The following is a 23,641-nucleotide window of genomic DNA, read 5'->3' as shown; positions in this document are numbered from 1 at the left end:
GGGGAGTACTATATATAGTGTAAACTTACAGGTGTACTATATATAGTGTAAACTTACAGGTGTATAGGGGAGTACTGTATATAGTGTAAACTTACAGGTGTATAGGGGAGTACTATATATAGTGTAAAGTTACAGGTGTATAGGGGAGTACTATATATAGTGTAAACTTATAGGTGTATGAGGGAGTACTATAAATAGTGTAAACTTATAGGTGTATGAGAGAGTACTATAAATAGTATAAACTTACAGGTGTATAGGGAGTACTATATATAGTGTAAACTTACAGGTGTATGAGGGAGTACTATATATAGTGTAAACTTACAGGTGTATGGGGAGTACTATATATAGTATAAACTTACAGGTGTATGAGGGAGTGCTATATATAGTGTAAACTTACAGGTGTATGAGGGAGTACTATATATAGTGTAAAGTTACAGGTGTATAGGGGAGTACTATATATAGTGTAAACTTACAGGTGTATAGGGGAGTAATATATATAGTGTAAACTTACAGGTGTATGAGGGAATACTATATATAGTGTAAAGTTACAGGTGTATGAGGGAGTACTATATATAGTGTAAAGTTACAGGTGTATGAGGGAGTACTATATATAGTGTAAACTTACAGGTGTATGAGAGAGTACTATATATAGTGTAAACTTACAGGTGTATGAGGGAGTGCTATATATAGTGTAAACTTACAGGTGTATAGGGGAGTACTATATATAGTGTAAACTTACAGGTGTATGAGAGAGTACTATATATAGTGTAAACTTACAGGTGATTGGGAGTGTTCCTCCTCTTCCTCCGTTAACTCGCTATTTTCTGCATTCTGGTAAAAGTTAAGGTCCACTGATGGAGTATCCTGGACACTCCCGTTTTGGGTCGTACTAGGTCCAGACGACTGCTGACTGACCGGACGTTTGGCCTTCCTTGACCGGATGGTCTGAATAATCTCCCGGAAGACCTCATACTGGTCACTGTCGTGTCCATTATCTGCTACAGAACTGCCCTTGGCTCGCCTCCCCCGACCAGACATCCCCGAGTTATTTATCCTACAAATTAGTTTTCTTTTTACAAAATGTCAATGTTGGTTACTTCCATCGCCAGACGCAAGTAAACACTGTGTTCCCTTGAATGACATCCAATCATACCAACTGTTATCGATTTCTGTGCATATAGATCTACAATTATAACTAAAAAGTGTATCGATTCAACTTCTTGATTAAATAAATATTTTCACCGGACATCAATAAAAAATATGTCCCTCTGTGAGAGCTATGTTCTGAAGTTGTCACCAGAACTGTGTACTGTAAATTGTCGCCGCTGTCGTTTGTTTGTGGCGCGGTATCGTGTATCCACTGTTCTACGGAACGGTTTTGAACTGAACGCCTTGTCACATGTTTAATTATTAATAGGAATAAAATACATTTTTAATGTATGTTGTCAGTATCATAAGCAACGTTAGGTGTTCTAATCCTTGACTTCAATCGCTTGAAGCCCGGCTAGGATATACCACTGAAGTAGAGGTTCCCATGGTAGATACTCTCAACCACTACAAAATAGCGGACAATAATCACTACTGTCAAGCAGATGACAACCTATTCCAAGGGTACTTAATGAAGGGTGAAGGCGATTCCCAGTCAGGGAATACATCCCGTTATAGATACGGTATCCATGCTAACAGAGGACCGTGTTGTTTAGGTCAGATAAGCACGGCAAATAATGTGTTAGTATCACGTGATATAGGAATACTATTTTATATCACGTGATGTGCTTGCTTGAAATCACGTGAAATATGAAGATTATTTTTTTTTTTCACTTGATATGTTGATATTGTTTGAAATTACGTGATATATGTACATATTTAATATAACTTAATATGTTGTTTGAAACCAAGTGCTATATGGATATTCTTTTTTAATCACGTGATAGATATTGTTAGCTCACCTGCCCCAAGGTCACATGGGTCGAATAGGCTATAATCTTCAAACGACTTCTTCTCAATAACCAAGAGGCCCAGGGACTTGGTATTGGGCCTGTAGCATGCTGGGGTGAAGGGCTACAAAGTTTGTTCAAATAAATGACATTGACCCTCATTCAAGGTCACATGGGTCAAATAGGCTATAATCTCCAAACGACTTCTTCTCAATAAACAAGAGGCCCAGGGACTTGATATTGGGCCTGTATCGTGCTGAGGTGAAGGGCTACAAAGTTTGTTCAAATAAATGACGTTGCTCTTCATTCAAGGTCACATGGGTCAAATAGGCTATAATCTTCAAACGACTTCTTCTCAATAACCAATAGGCCCAGGGACTTGATATTAGGCCTGTAGCATGCTGGGGTGAAGGGCTATAAAGTTTGTTCAAATAAATGACATTGACCTTCATTCAAGGTCACATGGGTCGAATAGGCTATAATCTTCAAACGACTTCTTCTCAATAACCAAGAGGCCCAGGGACTTGGTATTGGGCCTGTAGCATGCTGGGGTGAAGGGCTACAAAGTTTGTTCAAATAAATGACATTGACCCTCATTCAAGGTCACATGGGTCAAATAGGCTATAATCTCCAAACGACTTCTTCTCAATAAACAAGAGGCCCAGGGACTTGATATTGGGCCTGTATCGTGCTGAGGTGAAGGGCTACAAAGTTTGTTCAAATAAATGACGTTGCTCTTCATTCAAGGTCACATGGGTCAAATAGGCTATAATCTTCAAACGACTTCTTCTCAATAACCAATAGGCCCAGGGACTTGATATTGGGCCTGTAGCATGCTGGGGTGAAGGGCTATAAAGTTTGTTCAAATAAATGACATTGACCTTCATTCAAGGTCACATGGGTCGAATAGGCTATAATCTTCAAACGACTTCTTCTCAATAACCAAGAGGCCCAGGGACTTGATATTGGGCCTGTAGCATGCTTGGGTGAAGAGCTACAAAGTTTGTTCAAATAAATGACCTTGACCTTCATTTAAGGTCACATGGGTCAAATAGGCTATAATCTTCAAACGACTTCTTCTCAATAACCAAGAGGCCCAGGGACTTGATATTGGGCCTGTAGCATGCTGGGGTGAAGGGCTATAAAGTTTGTTCAAATAAATGACATTGACCTTCATTCAAGGTCACATGGGTCGAATAGGTTATAATCTTCAAACGACTTCTTCTCAATAACCAAGAGGCCCAGGGACTTGATATTGGGCCTGTAGCATGCTTGGGTGAAGAGCTACAAAGTTTGTTCAAATAAATGACATTGACCTTCACTCAAGGTCACATGGGTCGAATAGGCTATAATCTTCAAACGACTTCTTCTCAATAACCAAGAGGCCCAGGGACTTGATATTGGGCCTGTAGCATGCTTGGGTGAAGGGCTACCAAGTTTGTTCAATTGAATGACCTTGACGTTCATTCAAGGTCATAGGGATGAAATCGGCTTAAATCTGTAAACAATAATTTTGCGATAGCCAAGAGACTCCGAGACCTGATATTAGGCCAATAGAATGCTGGAATGAAGGACTAGAAAATTTATTAACATGAATAAACCTAGCTTACTATGATATTTGAATAAAGGGGTAATCAGCATAGTATCTGTAGAAATGACCTCAATCAACTTCAAAGTTGCTGTAGAGCCAGGTGAGCGATACAGGCCCATTGGGCCTCTTGTTTTAAATCACTTTAAAATGTGGATATTGTTTTAAATCACTTGATATATGGATATCGAAATAAGTGCGTGTCATATGGATATTGTTTAGAAAGACCTAACATCGATATTGCGTTCTTTTTATCACCCAAATGGGAGCCATATACCTTTAATTTCAATAGATATCGGATTTATATCAATATCCTTTCCGTTAATTTAATGAGTTATTCGGGTTCCATTGATATAGTTATTATGGGAATAAAAGAGTGAGTGTCGGAAAACACATGGCTTGTTTCAGACAAAACAATACACAAGGACAAAATATAAAACCGAGCAGAGTATAAATCAATACTCATCAGGAATACCTACAACACAGCTAGTCCGGAAATGTAAACTACTCATCAGGAATACCTACAAAACAACTAGTCCGGAAATGTACTATTCATCACTAACACCTACAAAACAGCTAGTCCGGAAATGTAAACTACTCATCAGGAATACCTACAAAACACCTAGTCCGGAAATGTAAACTACTCATCAGGAATACCTACAAAACAGCTAGTCCGGAAATGTAAACTACTCATCAGGAATACCTACAAAACACCTAGTCCGGAAATGTAAACTACACATCACTAACACCTACAAAACAGCTAGTCCGGAAATGTAAACTACACATCACTAACACCTACAAAACAGCTAGTCCGGAAATGTAAACTACTCATCAGGAATACCTACAAAACAGCTAGTCCGGAAATGTAAACTACTCATCACTAACACCTACAAAACAGCTAGTCCGGAAATGTAAACTACTCATCAGGAATACCTACAAAACAGCTAGTCCGGAAATGTAAACTACTCATCAGGAATACCTACAAAACAGCTAGTCCGGAAATGTAAACTACTCATCACTAATACCTACAAAACAGCTAGTCCGGAAATGTAAACTACTCATCACTAACACCTACAAAACAGCTAGTCCGGAAATGTAAACTACTCATCAGGAATACCTACAAAACAGCTAGTCCGGAAATGTAAACTACTCATCAGGAATACCTACAAAACAGCTAGTCCGGAAATGTAAACTACTCATCAGGAATACCTACAAAACAGCTAGTCCGGAAATGTAAACTACACATCACTAACACCTACAAAACAGCTAGTCCGGAAATGTAAACCACTCGCCAGAAACACCTACAAAACAAAAAAACAGCTACTTCGGAAATGTAAACTATCTTTGTGTGGAAATGCTTTACATTATAATATCACTGATAATCTTGAAAGCTATGCAGAGAGACGTATTCGATACTTGTTGATACCACAATGTCCTTAAAGGGTGTCACGTGACCGGGATTCGACCTGCTAACACTTATGGAACACCTGGTCTCATAATTCAAGATTTTCATATAAATATATAGACTGTCATCCACAAACAACCATACATCCACAAACAACCATACATCCACAAACAAACGTATATCCACAAACAACCATACAACCACAAACAACCATACAACCACAAACAATCATACAACCAGAAACAACCATACATTCACAAACAACCATACAACCAGAAACAACCATACATTCACAAACAACCATACAACCACAAACAATCATACAACCAGAAACAACCATACAACCAGAAACAACCATACATTCACAAACAACCATACAACCACAATCATACAACCAGAAACAACCATACAACCAGAAACAACCATACAGACACAAACATACATCCACAAACAACCATACAACCACAAACAACCATACAACCACAAACATACATCCACAAACAACCATACAACCACAAACAACCATACAACCACAAACAACTAAACATCCACAAACAACCATACATCAACCAGAAAAACAATACAACCACAAACATACATCCACAAACAACCATACAACCACAAACAACCATACATCCACAAACAACCATACAACCACAAACAACCAAACAGCCACAAACAATCATACAACCACAAACAACCATACAACCACACAACCACAAACAACCATACAACCCAAAACAATAATACAACCACAAACAATCATACAACCACAAACAACCACACAACCACAAACAACCATACAACCAGAAACAACCATACAACCACAAACATACATCCACAAACAACCATACAACCACAAACAACCATACAACCACAAACAACCATACAACCACAAACAACCACAAACATCTACAAACAACCATACAACCACAAACCACAAACAACCATACATCCAGAAACAAACATACAACCAAACAACCATACATCCACAAACAACCATACAACCACAAACAACCATACAACCACAAACATACATCCACAAACATACATCCACAAACATCCATACATCCACAAACAACCATACAACCACAAACAACCATACAACCACAAACAACCATAAAACCCACAAACAACCATACAACCACAAACATACATCCACAAACAACCATACAACCACAAACAACCATACACCCACAAACAACCATACAACCACAAACATACATCCACAAACAACCATACATCCACAAACATACATCTTCAAACAACCATATAACCACTAACAACCATACAACCACAAACAACCATACAACCACAAACAACCATACATCCACAAACAACCATACCACAAACAACTAAACAACCACAAACAATCACAAACAACCATAGAATCACAAATAACCATACATCAAGAAACAGCCATACAACCACAAACAACCATGCAACCACATTTCCTCCTACATTGGTCTTTGTTTGTCTGATCTCTCCCCCACATCACAATGCCTCCTACATTGGTCCTTAGTTGTCTGATCTCTCCCCCACATCACAATTCCTCCTACATTGGTCTTTGGTTGTCTGATCTCTCCCCCACATTGGTCTTTAGTTGTCTTATCTCTACCCCACGTCATAATTCCTCCTACATTGGTCTTTTGTTGTCTGATCTCTCCCCCACATCACAATTCCCCCTACATTGGTCTTTGGTTGTCAGATCTCTCCCCCACATCACAATTCCTCCTACATTGGTCTTTGGTTGTCTGATCTCTCCCCCACATCACACTTCCTCCTACATTGGTCCTTAGTTGTCTGATCTCTCCCCTATGTCACAATTCCCCCTACATTGGTCTTTGGTTGTCAGATCTCTACCCCACATCACAATTCCTCCTACATTGGTCTTTTGTTGTCTGATCTCTCCCCCACATCACAATTCCCCCTACATTGGTCTTTGGTTGTCAGATCTCTACCCCACATCACAATTCCTCCTACATTGGTCTTTGGTTGCCTGATCTCTCCCCCACGTCACAATTCCTCCTACATTGGTCTTTGGTTGTCTGATCTCTCCCCCACATCACAATTCCTCCTACATTGGTCTTTAGTTGTCTGATCTCTCCCCCACATCACAATTCCTCCTACATTGGTCTTTGGTTGTCTGATCTCTCCCCCACATCACAATTCCTCCTACATTGGTCTTTGGTTGTCTGATCTCTCCCCCATTTCACCTTTTCTTCTCAGACCCTGTTAGTTCCCAACTCCTATAGGTTTGAAACCAAACACATTAAGACAAACAACATGACAGGTTCAGAATGATTTACTATCTCCATTGTGTTATGGACAAATAACAGAAAATGACTAATGGAAATTCCTCAAAATGAATATTTTTATTAATAAATCTCACATCTCTCCAACTCCATTCTGGTTCAGTTAAGACATGTTAGATGTGAACAGCTGTAGACTTTCCTTCCATTTCCCCTTGGGCAGTATCTTCAAAGCTTATTATTCTTATCTAATAGTTATGTCTATGTCAGGTTTTGATAGACAGAGTTACTTTCTGCTTCTTCTTCTTGGTTTTTTGTTTCTGTGTGGCATCCATGAAGAGCATGACCTCCCCGGATTTATCAACATGTTGCTGTAGGAACTGGAGACCACTCATGTTAAATCCAATACGGTCCTGTAACATAATATACCAGGATAACATTACAGTAACGGAAACAAGAGGCCCAATGGGCCTGTATCGCTCACCTTGCTCTACAGCAAATTTGAAGTTGATTGAGGTCATTTCTACAGATACTATGCTGATTACCATTTTATTCAAATATCAGAGTAAGCTAGGTTTCTCCATGTCAATAAATTTTCCTGTCATTCATTCCAGCATACTAATGGCCTTATATTCAGGTCTTGGTGACTCTTGGCTATCGTAAACTGATTGTTTAAAGATTTAAGCCTATTTCACCCCTGTGACCTTGAATGTAGGTCAAGGTCATTCATTTGAACAAACGTGGTCGCCCTACTTCCCCAGCATGCTACAGACAGGACCAACATCAAGTACCTGGGCCTCTTGGTTATTGAGAAGAAGTTGTTTGAAGATTATAGCCTATTTGACCTTTGTGACCTTGAATGAAGATCAATGTCATTCATTTAAACAAACCTGATAGCCCTTCACACCAGGATGCTACAGGCCTAATATCAAGTCCCTGGGCTTCTCAGTTATTGAGAAGAAGTTGTTTAAAAGATTTTAGCCTATTTGATCAATGTGACCTTGCATGAAGGTCAAGGTCATTTACTTGAACAAACTTGGTAGCCCTTCATTCCAGCATGCTACAGGCTCAATATCTCGTCCATGGGCCTCTTGTTTATTGAGAAGATGTTGCTTGAAGATTATAGCCTATTTGAACTTTGTGACCTTGAATGAAGTTCAAGGTCATTCATTTGAACAAATTTGGTAGCTCTTCACCAAGGATGCTACAGGCACAATATCAAGTCCCTGGGCATCTTGGTTATTGAGAAGAAGTCGTTTTAAGATTTAAGCCTATTTGACCTTTGTGACCTTGAATGAAGATCAAGCTTATTCATTTGAACAAACTTGGCAGCCCTGTACCCTAGCATGGTACAGGCCTAATATCAAGTCCCTGGGCTTCTTGGTTATTGAGAAGAAGTCGTTTAAAGATTTTAGCCCATTTGACCCATGTGACCTTGAATGAAGGTCAAGGTCATTAATTTGAACAAACCTGATAGCCCTTCACACCAGGATGCTACAGGCCTAATATCAAGTCCCTGGGCTTCTCAGTTATTGAGAAGAAGTTGTTTAAAAGATTTTAGCCTATTTGATCAATGTGACCTTGCATGACGGTCAAGGTCATTTACTTGAACAAACTTGGTAGCCCTTCATTCCAGCATGCTACAGGCTCAATATCTCGTCCATGGGCCTCTTGTTTATTGAGAAGATGTTGCTTGAAGATTATAGCCTATTTGAACTTTGTGACCTTGAATGAAGTTCAAGGTCATTCATTTGAACAAATTTGGTAGCTCTTCACCAAGGATGCTACAGGCACAATATCAAGTCCCTGGGCATCTTGGTTATTGAGAAGAAGTCGTTTTAAGATTTAAGCCTATTTGACCTTTGTGACCTTGAATGAAGATCAAGCTTATTCATTTGAACAAACTTGGCAGCCCTGTACCCTAGCATGGTACAGGCCTAATATCAAGTCCCTGGGCTTCTTGGTTATTGAGAGGAAGTCGCTTAAAGATTATAGCCTATTTGAACTTTGTTACCTTGAATGAAGGTCAAGGTCATTCATTTGAACAAATTTGGTAGCTCTTCACCAAGGATGCTACAGGCACAATATCAAGTCCCTGGGCATCTTGGTTATTGAGAAGAAGTTGTTTTAAGATTTAAGCCTATTTGACCTTTGTGACCTTGAATGAAGATCAAGCTTATTCATTTGAACAAACTTGGCAGCCCTGTACCCTAGCATGGTACAGGCCTAATATCAAGTCCCTGGGCTTCTTGGTTATTGAGAAGAAGTCGTTTAAAGATTTTAGCCCATTTGACCCATGTGACCTTGAATGAAGGTCAAGGTCATTAATTTGAACAAACCTGGTAGTTCTTCACCCCAGGATGCTACAGGCCTAATATCAAGTCCCTTGGCCTCTTGGTTATTGAGAAGAAGTTGTTTGAAGATTATAACCTATTTGACCTTTGTGACCTTGAATGAAGATCAATGTCATTCATTTAAACAAACCTGATAGCCCTTCACACCAGGATGCTACAGGCCTAATATCAAGTCCCTGGGCTTTTCAGTTATTGAGAAGAAGTTGTTTAAAAGATTTTAGCCTATTTGATCAATGTGACCTTGCATGAAGGTCAAGGTCATTTACTTGAACAAACTTGGTAGCCCTTCATTCCAGCATGCTACAGGCTCAATATCTCGTCCCTGGGCCTCTTGTTTATTGAGAAGAAGTTGCCTTAAGATTATAGCCTATTTGATCTTTGTGACTTTGAATGAAGGTCAAGGTCATTCATTTGAACAAACTTGGTAGCCCTTCACCCTAGCATGCTACAGGCCAAATATCAAGTCCCTTGGCATCTTGGTTATTGAGAAGTTGTTTGAAGATTATAGCCTATTTGACCTTTGTGACCTTGAATGAAGGTCAAGGTCATTAATTTGAACAAACCTGGTAGTTCTTCACCCCAGGATGATACAGGCCTAATATCAAGTCCCTTGGCCTCTTGGTTATTGAGAAGAAGTCGTTTGAAGATTATAGCCTATTTGACTTTTGTGACCTTGAATGAAGCATTTAGTTGTTTTAATGAAAAAATTGACACCGGACCATGGCATAAGCTCACTTGTACTTCGGGCAGGTGAGCTAATAAAATATCAGGTGTATATTACAGTAACGGAAATAACATATCAGGTGTACATTACAGTAACGGAAATGATATAACTGCTGTACATTACAGTAACGGAAATAATGTATCATATAAGGTGATATTACAAAATAGATGTGTAACAGAGTGCATGATTAATTAAATATAAATCACTTCCTCAGCTAGGGATCGAACCTGGGACCTCTGGCTTACTAGTCTTACCCTGAACTGATCGAGCTAAAGAGAAGATCTCTTCAGCCGAGCGGTATACTGCGGCTAGTATTTTTACCAAGGTTACACATGTATGACAAATTATATACCAAGGATACACATGTATGACAAATTATATACCAAGGTTACACATGTATGACAAATTATATACCAAGGTTACACATGTATGACAAATTATATACCAAGGTTACACATGTATGACAAATTATATACCAAGGTTACACATGTATGACAAATTATATACCAAGGTTACACATGTATGACAAATTATATACCAAGGTTACACATGTATGACAAATTATATACCAAGTATATTACAAAACAAGATAAATCTGATTAATATCTCGTATTTTAATTTTTGTTATATTGAATTTTTTATGACAACTTACTCTGATCTGGTGAACCTTTGTCTGTGTGCTGCCACGAAGTCTGTCAATGATGGGCATAAGGATGGGACTAGATGTCACTTGGCCGTGGTGTACTCTGTAAAGAGAGAACCTCCACATCAGGATAATACATATAATATGGCTTTTGTAATAGCTTGTAATTATCTACCATTTATAACTGACTAAGTCTGTAATGACTTGTAATTATCTACCATTTATAACTGACTAAGTCTGTAATGACTTGTAATTATCTACCATTTATAACTGACTAAGTCTGTAATGACTTGTAATTATCTACCATTTATAACTGACTAAGTCTGTAATGACTTGTAATTATCTACCATTTATAACTGACTAAGTCTGTAATGGCTTGTAATTATCTACCATTTATAACTGACTAAGTCTGTAATGACTGGTAACTATACCATTTATAACTGACTAAGTCTATAATGGCTTGTAATTATCTACCATTTATAACTGACTAAGTCTGTAATGGCTTGTAATTATCTACCATTTATAACTGACTAAGTCTGTAATGACTTGTAATTATCTACCATTTATAACTGACTAAGTCTGTAATGGCTTGTAATTATCTACCATTTATAACTGACTAAGTCTGTAATGACTGGTAACTATCTACCATTTATAACTGACTAAGTCTGTAATGACTTGTAATTATCTACCATTTATAACTGACCAAGTCTGTAATGACTTGTAATTATCTACCATTTATAACTGACTAAGTCTGTAATGGCTTGTAATTATCTACCATTTATAACTGACTAAGTCTGTAATGACTTGTAATTATCTACCATTTATAACTGACCAAGTCTGTAATGACTTGTAACTATCTACCATTTATAACTGACTAAGTCTGTAATGACTTGTAATTATCTACCATTTATAACTGACTAAGTCTGTAATGACTTGTAACTATCTACCATTTCCATTATAACTGACTAAATTACCTTTTCATGACTTCAGAGGTACACATACCTGAGTAAGAAGAACAGGACCCGACAGGTGAGCTCTATATACCATCCTCTGTCCAGGAACTTGTCCGTGACCTGTATGAGGTCTATCACATAGTTAAATGGGAGCACTAGTAGACTTTCCTCCAACTCACTGAAAATATAGGTCAATCATGAATCATAATAAGGTCTTACTGAAATAAACCAGGCAAGAAAAACTCGTTTAGTATTCACAATTTCTTTTGGTTTCAAGTGACCTAGATTTACCCCCAAATTTACTGACCTTGACCTGATCTTTTTGAGCACCTCCAGCATGTATTTGAGTGGGGTATCCACAGAAAAGGCCATCAACATCGGGTGGAGGGGCGGTGGTGGTAACTGAAACAAAAGCCAATGGGCATTATAACTCACCTTCTTCTTTAACAATTTTGATGTTGATCTAAATCATAAATCTGGATACTACTATACTGTAACCATAAATGTAGGTCAACGCCATTCTATCATGCTAATGGCTCAATGCAAGATCGCTGGGCCTTTTGGTTATTGAGAAGTCTTCATGTATTTTTAAGATTTGAACACATTTGACCCCAGTGACCTTAAACGTAGATCCAGATCATTCATTTGAACTAATTTGTTAGGCCTTCACTCCAGCATGCTAAAGGACCAATATCAGGTCTCTGAGCGTCTTAGCTATTGAGAAGTTTAAAGTTTTTAACACATTTGACTCCTGTGACCAATGATATACTGATCCTCAGCCCCCTAAGGATCAGCCCCACTATTTGTACAAACTGAGTTACCACACATCTTAGGATACTATCAGTCATATTAGCTTTAATTCCAATCAGCAGTTACGATGAAATCATTTGAAGAAATCGAAATCGTTGACGAATGGATGACAGACACCACAACCTTAATTTGGTCCTTCACACAAGATGAGCCAATAAAACCAAATTGCCTCCCTTTGGCCCTACTCCTCAGGCTCCAGGGTATCAGCCCTGATACTTGTCCAAGTTTGAATCCCAATAATCTAGGGATGCTACCAATCAGATATGAGCAATATCCATTGATTAGTCCTAGGGAGGCGACCGTTTCAAGCTAATTGATCCCTTTTGGCTCCAACCTTCAACCGTCTGGGGTGAAAGGTAGGGTGTCTGGGGTGAAAGGTAGGGTGTCTGGGGTGAAAGGTAGGGGGTCTGGGGTGAAAGGTAGGGGGTCTGGGGTGAAAGGTAGGGGGTCTGGGGTGAAAGGTAGGGGGTCTGGGGTGCACCTAGAAATACTTGCAGTTTAATTAAATTAAACTCCGATCAGTTGTTAAGAAGTAGAAGTTTGAAAAAATATTGATGTGCCGACAAACTATTGACTGACACCAAGTGGAGGGGAGATAACTGTAGTACAGAGATAACCATCCACACAGGTTAGAGGGGAGATAACTGTAGTACAGAGATAACCATCAACACAGGTTAGAGGGGAGATAACTGTAGTATAGAGATGACCATCAACACAGGGTAGAGGGGAGATAACTGTAGTACAGAGATAACCATCAACACAGAGTGGAGGGGAGATAACTGTAGTACAGAGATAACCATCAACACAGGGTAGAGGGGAGATAACTGTAGTACAGAGATAACCATCAACACAGGTTAGAGGGGAGATAACTGTAGTACAGAGATAACCATCCACACAGGTTAGAGGGGAGATAACTGTAGTACAGAGATAACCATCAACACAGGTTAGAGGGGAGATAACTGTAGTATAGAGATGACCATCAACACAGGGTAGAGGGGAGATAACTGTAGTACAGAGATAACCATCAACACAGGTTAGAGGGGAGATAACTGTAGTACAGAGATAACCATCAACACAGGGTAGAGGGGAGATAACTGTAGTACAGAGATAACCATCAACACAGGTTAGAGGGGAGATAACTGTAGTACAGAGATAACCATCAACACAGGGTAGAGGGGAGATAACTGTAGTACAGAGATAACCATCAACACAGGGTAGAGGGGAGATAACTGTAGTACAGAGATAACCATCAACACAGGGTAGAGGGGAGATAACTGTAGTACAGATATAACCATCAACACAGGTTAGAGGGGAGATAACTGTAGTACAGAGATAACCATCAACACAGGTGAGAGGGGAGATAACTGTAGTATAAAGATACCCATCAACACAGGGTAGAGGGGAGATAACTGTAGTACAGAGATAACAATCAACACAGGTTAGAGGGGAGATAACTGTAGTACAGAGATAACCATCCACACAGGATGGAGGGGAGATAACTGTAGTACAGAGATAACCATCAACACAGGGTAGAGGGGAGATAACTGTAGTACAGAGATAACCTTCAACACAGGTTAGAGGGGAGATAACTGTAGTAAAGAGATAATCATCCATACAGGTTAGAGGGGAGATAACTGTAGTACAGAGATAACCTTCAACACAGGTTAGAGGGGAGATAACTGTAGTAAAGAGATAATCATCCATACAGGGTAGAGGGGAGATAACTGTAGTACAGAGATAACCATCAACACAGGATGGAGGGGAGATAACTGTAGTACAGAGATAACCATCAACACAGGTTAGAGGGGAGATAACTGTAGTACAGAGATAACCATCAACACAGGGTAGAGGGGAGATAACTGTAGTACAGAGATAACCTTCAACACAGGTTAGAGGAAAGATAACTGTAGTACAGAGATAACCCTCAACACAGGTTAGAGGGGAGATAACTGTAGTACAGAGATAACCCTCAACACAGGGTAGAGGGGAGATAACTGTAGTACAGAGATAACCATCCACACAGGTTAGAGGGGAGATAACTGTAGTACAGAGATAACCCTCAACACAGGGTAGAGGGGAGATAACTGTAGTACAGAGATAACCATCAACACAGGATGGAGGGGAGATAACTGTAGTACTGAGATAATCATCAACACAGGTTAGAGGGGAGATAACTGTAGTACAGAGATAACCATCAACACAGGGTAGAGGGGAGATAACTGTAGTACAGAGATAACCTTCAACACAGGTTAGAGGAAAGATAACTGTAGTACAGAGATAACCCTCAACACAGGTTAGAGGGGAGATAACTGTAGTACAGAGATAACCCTCAACACAGGGTAGAGGGGAGATAACTGTAGTACAGAGATAACCATCCACACAGGTTAGAGGGGAGATAACTGTAGTACAGAGATAACCCTCAACACAGGGTAGAGGGGAGATAACTGTAGTACAGAGATAACCATCAACACAGGATGGAGGGGAGATAACTGTAGTACTGAGATAACCATCAACACAGGTTAGAGGGGAGATAACTGTAGTACAGAGATAACCATCAACACAGGGTAGAGGGGAGATAACTGTAGTACAGAGATAACCTTCAACACAGGTTAGAGGAAAGATAACTGTAGTACAGAGATAACCCTCAACACAGGTTAGAGGGGAGATAACTGTAGTACAGAGATAACCCTCAACACAGGGTAGAGGGGAGATAACTGTAGTACAGAGATAACCATCCACACAGGTTAGAGGGGAGATAACTGTAGTACAGAGATAACCCTCAACACAGGGTAGAGGGGAGATAACTGTAGTACAGAGATAACCATCCACACAGGTTAGAGGGGAGATAACTGTAGTACAGAGATAACCATCCACATAGGTTAGAGGGGAGATAACTGTAGTACAGAGATAACCATCAACACAGGGTAGAGGGGAGATAACTGTAGTACAGAGATAACCATCAACACAGGATGGAGGGGAGATAACTGTAGTACAGAGATAACCATCCACACAGGGTAGAGGGGAGATAACTGTAGTAAAGAGATGGCCTCAGACCACAATTAATTTCCCTCTTTGTTCTACCAAAGAAAAATCGAATTAAATTAAACTCCGATCAGTTGTTAAGAAGTAGAAGTTTGAAAAAATATTGATGTGCCGACAAACTATTGACTGACACCAAGTGGAGGGGAGATAACTGTAGTACAGATATAACCATCAACACAGGATGGAGGGGAGATAACTGTAGTACAGAGATAACCATCAACACAGGTTAGAGGGGAGATAACTGTAGTACAGAGATAACCATCAACACAGAGTGAAGGAATATATTACTAGTACAATGTATTACAATTTACCTGTTTTCCAACTCGTTTACACTCCACAATGTATTAAAACTGATCTGTTTTCCAACTCGTTTACACTCCACAATGTATTAAAACTGATCTGTTTTCCAACTCGTTTACACTCCACAATGTATTAAAACTGATCTGTTTTCCAACTCGTTTACACTCCACAATGTATTAAAACTGATCTGTTTTCCAACTCGTTTACACTCCACAATGTATTAAAACTGATCTGTTTTCCAACTCGTTTACAGTCCACAATGTATTACAACTTACCTGTTTTCCCAGGCGCTTACAGTCCACAATGTATTACAACTTACCTGTTTTCCCAGGCGTTTACAGTCCACAATGTATAACAACTTACCTGTTTACCCACTCGTTTACACTCCACAATGTGTTGCTGCAGTTTTTCTGTTTCTTCTTTATACAGCTCCAGTGCCTCCATCAGACGCTCTGCCTGTAATACCAAGATATATAAACATGGTGGATCTCATAGGCTTCTCCCCAACTTGATACTGCCAGATAAAAAGCTGGATGGGAAGCTTAAGTCGCAAGCAAACAGATACATCTGTATTGAAGGTCACACAGCTGACAAATCTATAAATTTTACTGGTACTTTTCTATGTGTAGTATGACATGAAATTCTTATCTATTGTGTAGTTATGGTTCAATCATAAATTGTATACTGAGGTAGGATAAGATGATACCAGTAATCTGGTCCAGTTTCCCTGGGGGGGGAAAAAAAAAGGTGTTTTCCCCTTTATTTTTAAGGACCCCAAATAACCTTTCCCACCCCCCCTTGGGGGAAACGTTTTCCCCACAGGTTTTAAACGGCCAAAAAAGGGGGCCAAAAATGGCCCCACCTTTGCTTTTGGGGGGGGGGGGGGGGGGGGGGGGGGGGGGGGGGGGGGGGGGGGGGGGGGGGGGGGGGGGGGGGGGGGGGGGGGGGGGGGGGGGGGGGGGGGGGGGGGGGGGGGGGGTTTTTTTTTTGTTTGTTTTTTTTTTTTTTTTTTTTTTTTTTTTTTTTTTTTTTTTTTTTTTTTTTTTTTTTTTTTTTTTTTTTTTTTTTTTTTTTTTTTTTTTTTTTTTTTTTTTTTTTTTTTTTTTTTTTTTTTTTTTTTTTTTTTGGTCTTAAACCCCGGGAACCCCCGGGGGTTTTTTCCCAAAATTTCAATAAAAAACATCAATATTAATCTACCTTTTATCACCATCGGTTCTTACCATAATTAGGCGAGACCCTGTCATCATAAAATAAAAAACATCAATATTAATCTACCTTTTATCACAGTCAGTTCCTACAATAATTACAAGCTATCTTGCAAGATCTTTTAAAATTTCTCCTGTAGCATCACGTTATACAGAGGTGACATTATACCAATATTTATATATACACAGCTGACATTGAACCATTATATATTGATACACAGCTGACATTACACAAATATCTTTTCATACACGACTGACATTACACCAATATCTATTTATACACAAATGACATTACACCAATATCTATTTATACACAACTGACATTACACCAATATCTATTTATAAACAACTGACATTACACCAATATCTATTGATACACAGCTGACATTACACCAATATCTATTTATACACATCTGATATTACACCAATATCTATTTATACACAGCTGACATTACACAATATCTATTTATACACAACTGACATTACAATAATATCTATTTATACACAATTGACATTACACCAATATCTATTTATAAACAACTGACATTACAACTGTTACGGCCTAAATGTTAGTTTTATGTTGAATTTATTGTTTAGTTTCATTTGTGGTAATTTTGTTAAGATTCCGGAAAATACGGTTATCCGGTTTCCGGTTTTAGTATAGACGAATATTATGGGATAGCGTTATCCAAGCGCAGCACATGTTTTGAGTATGAGAAGATTCGTTCGGACTATCGTAGGATACGATACCGTAACTAATTACTGTTGAATGATTTGAATATGATTTATGCTTGTTTAGGAATTCATGTCATCATGTTATAATGTCATTTTGGATAATTCGGCCAATATATAAATATGTCAGTGAACCGTGGACAGACGACAAGTCCCTCGTGCATTCTAGTCTATCACTTGATTTCTGCTGTATTTGTATGCTATGATATGATTGATACATTGCTGTTTCATTGCTGTTTAACTCGCTATAAATGTGTAAGAGTAATAGTATCGTAATAGTATTGTATTTTGCTATATTTATCAGGTTCGGTTAAATTCATTCTGGGCCGAAACGTCCTAGTCTTGTCAAGTCATGTGTATTGTATACTGAATAGTAGAGGGCGAGTTGTCTCGATCTCATCTACAGATCAAACTCGTCATGTGTTATAGATGATAAGGCATAATAGTAACTGTTGTTTAGTTAATTAGTCTAATAAGTACTGTTTCTTTTCGTTACAGTCAATCTATCTACGTAGAACTATCACTGAGTCAATACACCTGTACTATACTTGTATGTAGTTGATGTCAAAGCTAATAAACACAGATGAAGCCAGGAAGATGGAATTGACCTCATTTATTTACGATAGCCAGAGCGATTTCGAGGCGTACTCGACGCCTACAACAACAATATCTATTTATACACAACTGACATTACACCAATATCTATTTATACACAGCTGACATTACACCAATATCTATTTATACACAGCTGACATTACACAAATATCTATTTATACACAACTGACATTACACCAATATCTATTTATACACAACTGACATTACACCAATATCTATTTATACACAACTGACATTACACCAATATCTATTTATAAACAACTGACATTACACCAATATCTATTGATACACAGCTGACATTACACCAATATCCATTGTTACACAGGTGACATTACACCAATATCTATTTATACACAGTTGACAGTGCACCTATCTTCAGGATACATGTACATTTTGTATATTTTGTAGATTGGCCAAGGGATTAAGGAGTATAACTATAGATAGACACCATCATTCCAGAATACCCACCACTCCTTACTTCCCTAGGAAGGATATAAAATACTCCACAGTATACCCACCACTCCTTACTTCCCTAGGAAGGATATACTCCACAATATACCCACCAATCCTTACTTCCCTAGGAAGGATATACTCCACAGTATACCCACCACTCCTGACTTCCCTAGGAAGGATATACTCCACAGTATACCCACCACTCTTTACTTCCCTAGGAAGGATATAAAATACTCCACAGTATACCCACCACTCCTGACTTCCCTAGGAAGGATATACTCCACAGTATACCCACCACTCCTTACTTCCCTAGGAAGGATATACTCTACAGTATACCCACCACTCCTTACTTCCCTAGGAAGGATATACTCTACAGTATACCCACCACTCCTTACTTCCCTAGGAAGGATATACTCCACAGTATACCCACCACTCCTTACTTCCCTAGGAAGGATATACTCTACAGTATACCCACCACTCCTTACTTCCCAAGGAAGGATATAAAATACTCCACAGTATACCCACCACTTCTTACTTCCCTAGGAAGGATATAAAATACTCCACAGTATACCCACCACTCCTTTCTTCCCTAGGAAGGATATACTCCACAGTATACCCACCACCCCTTACTTCCCTAGGAAGGATATACTCCACAGTATACCCACCACTCCTTACTTCCCTAGGAAGGATATAAAATACTCCACAGTATACCCACCACTCCTTACTTCCCTAGGAAGGATATACTCCACAGTATACCCACCACTCCTTACTTCCCTAGGAAGGATATACTCCACAGTATACCCACCACTCCTTACTCCCTAGGAAGGAATAATACTCCACAGTATACCCACCACTCCTTACTTCCCTAGGAAGGATATACTCCACAGTGATACCCACCACTCCTTACTTCCCTTAGGAAGGATATACTCCACAGTATTACCCACCACTCCTTACTTCCCTAGGGCAGGAATTACTCCACTAGTATACCCACCACCCTTACTTTCCCTAGGAAGGATATAAACACTCCACCTAGCCGTAGTTACCCACCACTCCTTACTTCCCTAGGACGGATATAATACTTCTACAGATACCCACCACTCCTTAACTTCCCTAGGAAGGATTATTAATACTCCTACAGTATACCACAACCATATCCTTACTTCCCTAGGACGGAATATACTCCTACAGTATAACTCCACCACCCTTACTTCCCTAGGAAGAATATAAAATACTCCTACAGGTATACCCACCACTCCTTACTTCCCTAGGGAAGGATATTAAAATACTCCACAGTATACCCACCACTCCTTACTTCCCTAGGAAGGATATACTCCACAGTATACACACCACTCCTTACTTCCCTAGGAAGAATATACTCCACAGTATACCCATCACTCCTTACTTCCCTAGGAAGGATATACTCCACAGTATACCCACCACTCCTTACTTCCCTAGGAAGGATATACTCCACAGTATACCCACCACTCCTTACTTCCCTAGGAAGGATATAAAATACTCCACAGTATACCCACCACTCCTTACTTCCCTAGGAAGGATATACTCCACAGTATACCCACCACTCCTTACTTCCCTAGGAAGGATATACTCTACAGTATACCCACCACTCCTTACTTCCCTAGGAAGGATATAAAACACTCCACAGTATACCCACCACTCCTTACTTCCCTAGGAAGGATATACAATACTCCACAGTATACCCACCACTCCTTACTTCCCTAGGAAGGATATACTCCACAGTATACCCACCACTCCTTACTTCCCTAGGAAGGATATACTCCACAGTATACCCACCACTCCTTACTTCCCTAGGAAGGATATACTCCACAGTATACACACCACTCCTTATCCAGGAAGGAATAAACACATCATATACCCACCACTCCTTACTTCCCTAGGAAGGATATAAAATACCCAATTATACACCACTCCTTACTCCCTAAAGATATAAATACTCACAGGATACCCAACCACTCTTTCCCTAGGAAGGATATACTCCACAGTATACCCACCACTCCTTACTTCCATAGATATATACAACTCAATACCCACAATTTCCTTATCCCTAGAAGGTATACAAACTCATCAGTATCCCCACCCTACTTCCTTACAGATATATCCACACAGTTACACCATACTACTTACCCACTACTTCTAGGAAGATATACCCACGTAATACCACCACTCGTACTTTCCCCGGATGAATACCACAGCCCACCACTACTTCCTAGGATATATACTCCACAGACCCACCACCCTTACTTCCCTGGGAACTGATATTCCACAAGACCCAACCAGCTCTTATTCACCTAGGAAGGTATACCACGGTATACACACCACTCATTGACGTCATATGAAGGATATACTCCACAGTATACCCACCACTCCTTTACTTCCCTAGGAAGGATATACTCCACAGTATACCCACCACTCCTTACTTCCCTAGGAAGGATATACTCCACAGTATACCCACCACTCCTTACTTCCCTAGGATGATATACTCCACAGTATACCCACCACTCCTTACTTCCCTAGGAAGGATATACTCCACAATATACCCACCACTCCTTACTTCCCTAGGATGATATACTCCACAGTATACCCACCACTCCTTACTTCCCTAGGATGATATACTCCACGGTATACCCAACCACTCCTTACTTCCCTAGGATGGAATATACTCCACAGTGATACCCACCATCCTTACTTCCCTAGGATGATATACTCCCAAGTATACCCACCACTCCTTACTTCCCTCGGAAGGATATACTACCACAGTACTACCCACCACTCCTTACAAACATCTCCCTAGGAAGGTATACTCCAGTTACCCACAAGTTATACCTAATATACTCCACATATCCCCAGAAATACATCCTATTTCCCCGGAAGGTTAAATTACTCAAGGATACCCCCCCTTATTCCCAGAAGCATACTCCAGAAACCCACCACTCCTTACTTCCCTAGGACGTATACTTCCAGTAGATACTCCTACTTCCCTAGGATGATATACTCCACAGTATACCCACCACTCCTTACTTCCCTAGGATGATATACTCCACAGTATACCCACCACTCCTTTACTCCAGGATGAAAACCCACAGTATTACCCCACAATTACTTCCCTAGGGATAACCCACCTATTCCCCCAATTATTCCCTAGGAAGGACATACTCCCATTATGAACACTCCTACATTTCCCAGGATGAATACTCCCAGAACCCAACCCTCATTCCCAAAGAATACTCCATTACCCACACTCTAAACCCTAAGATATACCTCCCTTACCACAATACTTACTTCCCTAGGATGATATACTCCACAGTATACCCACCACTCCTTACTTCCCTAGGAAGGATATACTCCACAGTATACCCACCACTCCTTACTTTCCCTAGGATGATATACTCCACAGTATACCCACCACTCCTTACTTCCCTAGGAAGGATATAAAATACTCCACAGTATACCCACCACTCCTTACTTCCCTAGGAAGGATATACTCCACAGTATACCCACCACTCCTTACTTCCCTAGGAAGGATATACTCCACAGTATACCCACCACTCCTTACTTCCCTAGGAAGGATATACTCCACAGTATACCCACCACTCCTTACTTCCCTAGGATGATATACTCCAGTATACATTAGTAATACTTACCACAGGCTCCCCAGTCTGTCCCACGCTCTCCTCATATTCCTTCTCTCGTTCCTGAAGAATAAAGACCATTTATCTCATATAACAAATCACGGTATTTACAGAACTCTAATGTATGACACAAACAAAAAACACATTATTTACAGAATTACTAAAATGTACACTGAATGGTGGTTGTCCTAGTAGGGGTGAACTGCTGATGACAAGTGTCAGTATCATCAACCCCTGATGAAATCTATATGCTGTTCTAAAATTCAGATGTGAGAATGGACCCCAGACAGATTGTTTTACCCTAAACACAAGTAACAATCAAAATAAAGTTTTAAACAAGAGTTGTCAGATGACAACATAGCTTGAGTGTTGAAATTTGGTATTAGTTTTCAAAAGCAGGTCAAAGGTCACAGTCAAGGTCAGCAAGTCCACAAATGTAGTACCAATGGAAAGGTCTAGTTACAAGAGACATACAATTTAAAAATAGCTCATCTGGACTTTGTCCCGTGAGCTAAAAATCAGTTCAAAATAAGTGCCATTAACAGAATGATATAACACATACTATATTGTGGGAATAAACTGTGGCAATGTATGTAGTAACAGTTGTGATAAGAATTGAGATATGACTATAAAGAAGTGACACATTACACGTGTGACCTACCATTTCCCTTTGGTCCTCCAGTACGAGTGGCTCCCGTGTCTTCTCCCACAGGCGTAGTGACTTGTCATGGGAACCTGTCACCAGAAAGTTACCACTGGGGCTAGTGGTCATACACCAGACCTCTGCATGGTGTCCCTAGATAACACATAAAGCTTTATGTGTGTTAATGTGTTAATGAAATTTCTCTGCTGAAAACGTTGATAAAATTTCTCCAATGAAAATGCTGATAATGAGATTTCTATACTAACAAGCATTCTGAGAGTATTGTTGAAGCACATGTCCCCTACCAGTCCCCGCTA

The 23,641-nt window shown here is 39.7% G+C and overlaps 1 protein-coding gene across 1 annotated transcript in view; it reads right to left on the bottom strand.

Moving 5' to 3' along the window:
- Positions 1–7,219: 7,219 nt before the first annotated feature.
- The window catches only part of LOC117328487 (WD repeat-containing protein 3-like), a 41,176-nt gene continuing 24,754 nt past the window's right edge, over positions 7,220–23,641 (bottom strand). Inside the window, exons 19-26 of the mRNA XM_033886022.1 lie at positions 23,343–23,477; positions 22,694–22,744; positions 17,284–17,302; positions 16,372–16,496; positions 12,164–12,258; positions 11,906–12,034; positions 10,913–11,006; positions 7,220–7,595 (exon numbers count right to left, since the gene is read on the bottom strand). Of these exons, the coding sequence (XP_033741913.1) occupies positions 7,449–7,595; positions 10,913–11,006; positions 11,906–12,034; positions 12,164–12,258; positions 16,372–16,496; positions 17,284–17,302; positions 22,694–22,744; positions 23,343–23,477 (795 nt within the window). The 3' untranslated portion in view covers positions 7,220–7,448. The remainder of the gene's footprint in view (positions 7,596–10,912; positions 11,007–11,905; positions 12,035–12,163; positions 12,259–16,371; positions 16,497–17,283; positions 17,303–22,693; positions 22,745–23,342; positions 23,478–23,641) is intronic.

This window comes from Pecten maximus, chromosome 5, assembly GCF_902652985.1.
Source record: "Pecten maximus chromosome 5, xPecMax1.1, whole genome shotgun sequence".
In the NCBI taxonomy this organism is placed as follows: Eukaryota; Metazoa; Mollusca; class Bivalvia; order Pectinida; family Pectinidae; genus Pecten; species Pecten maximus.
The sequence above is the reverse complement of the archived record's forward strand: the minus strand, read 5'-3'. Positions and strand labels throughout refer to the sequence as shown.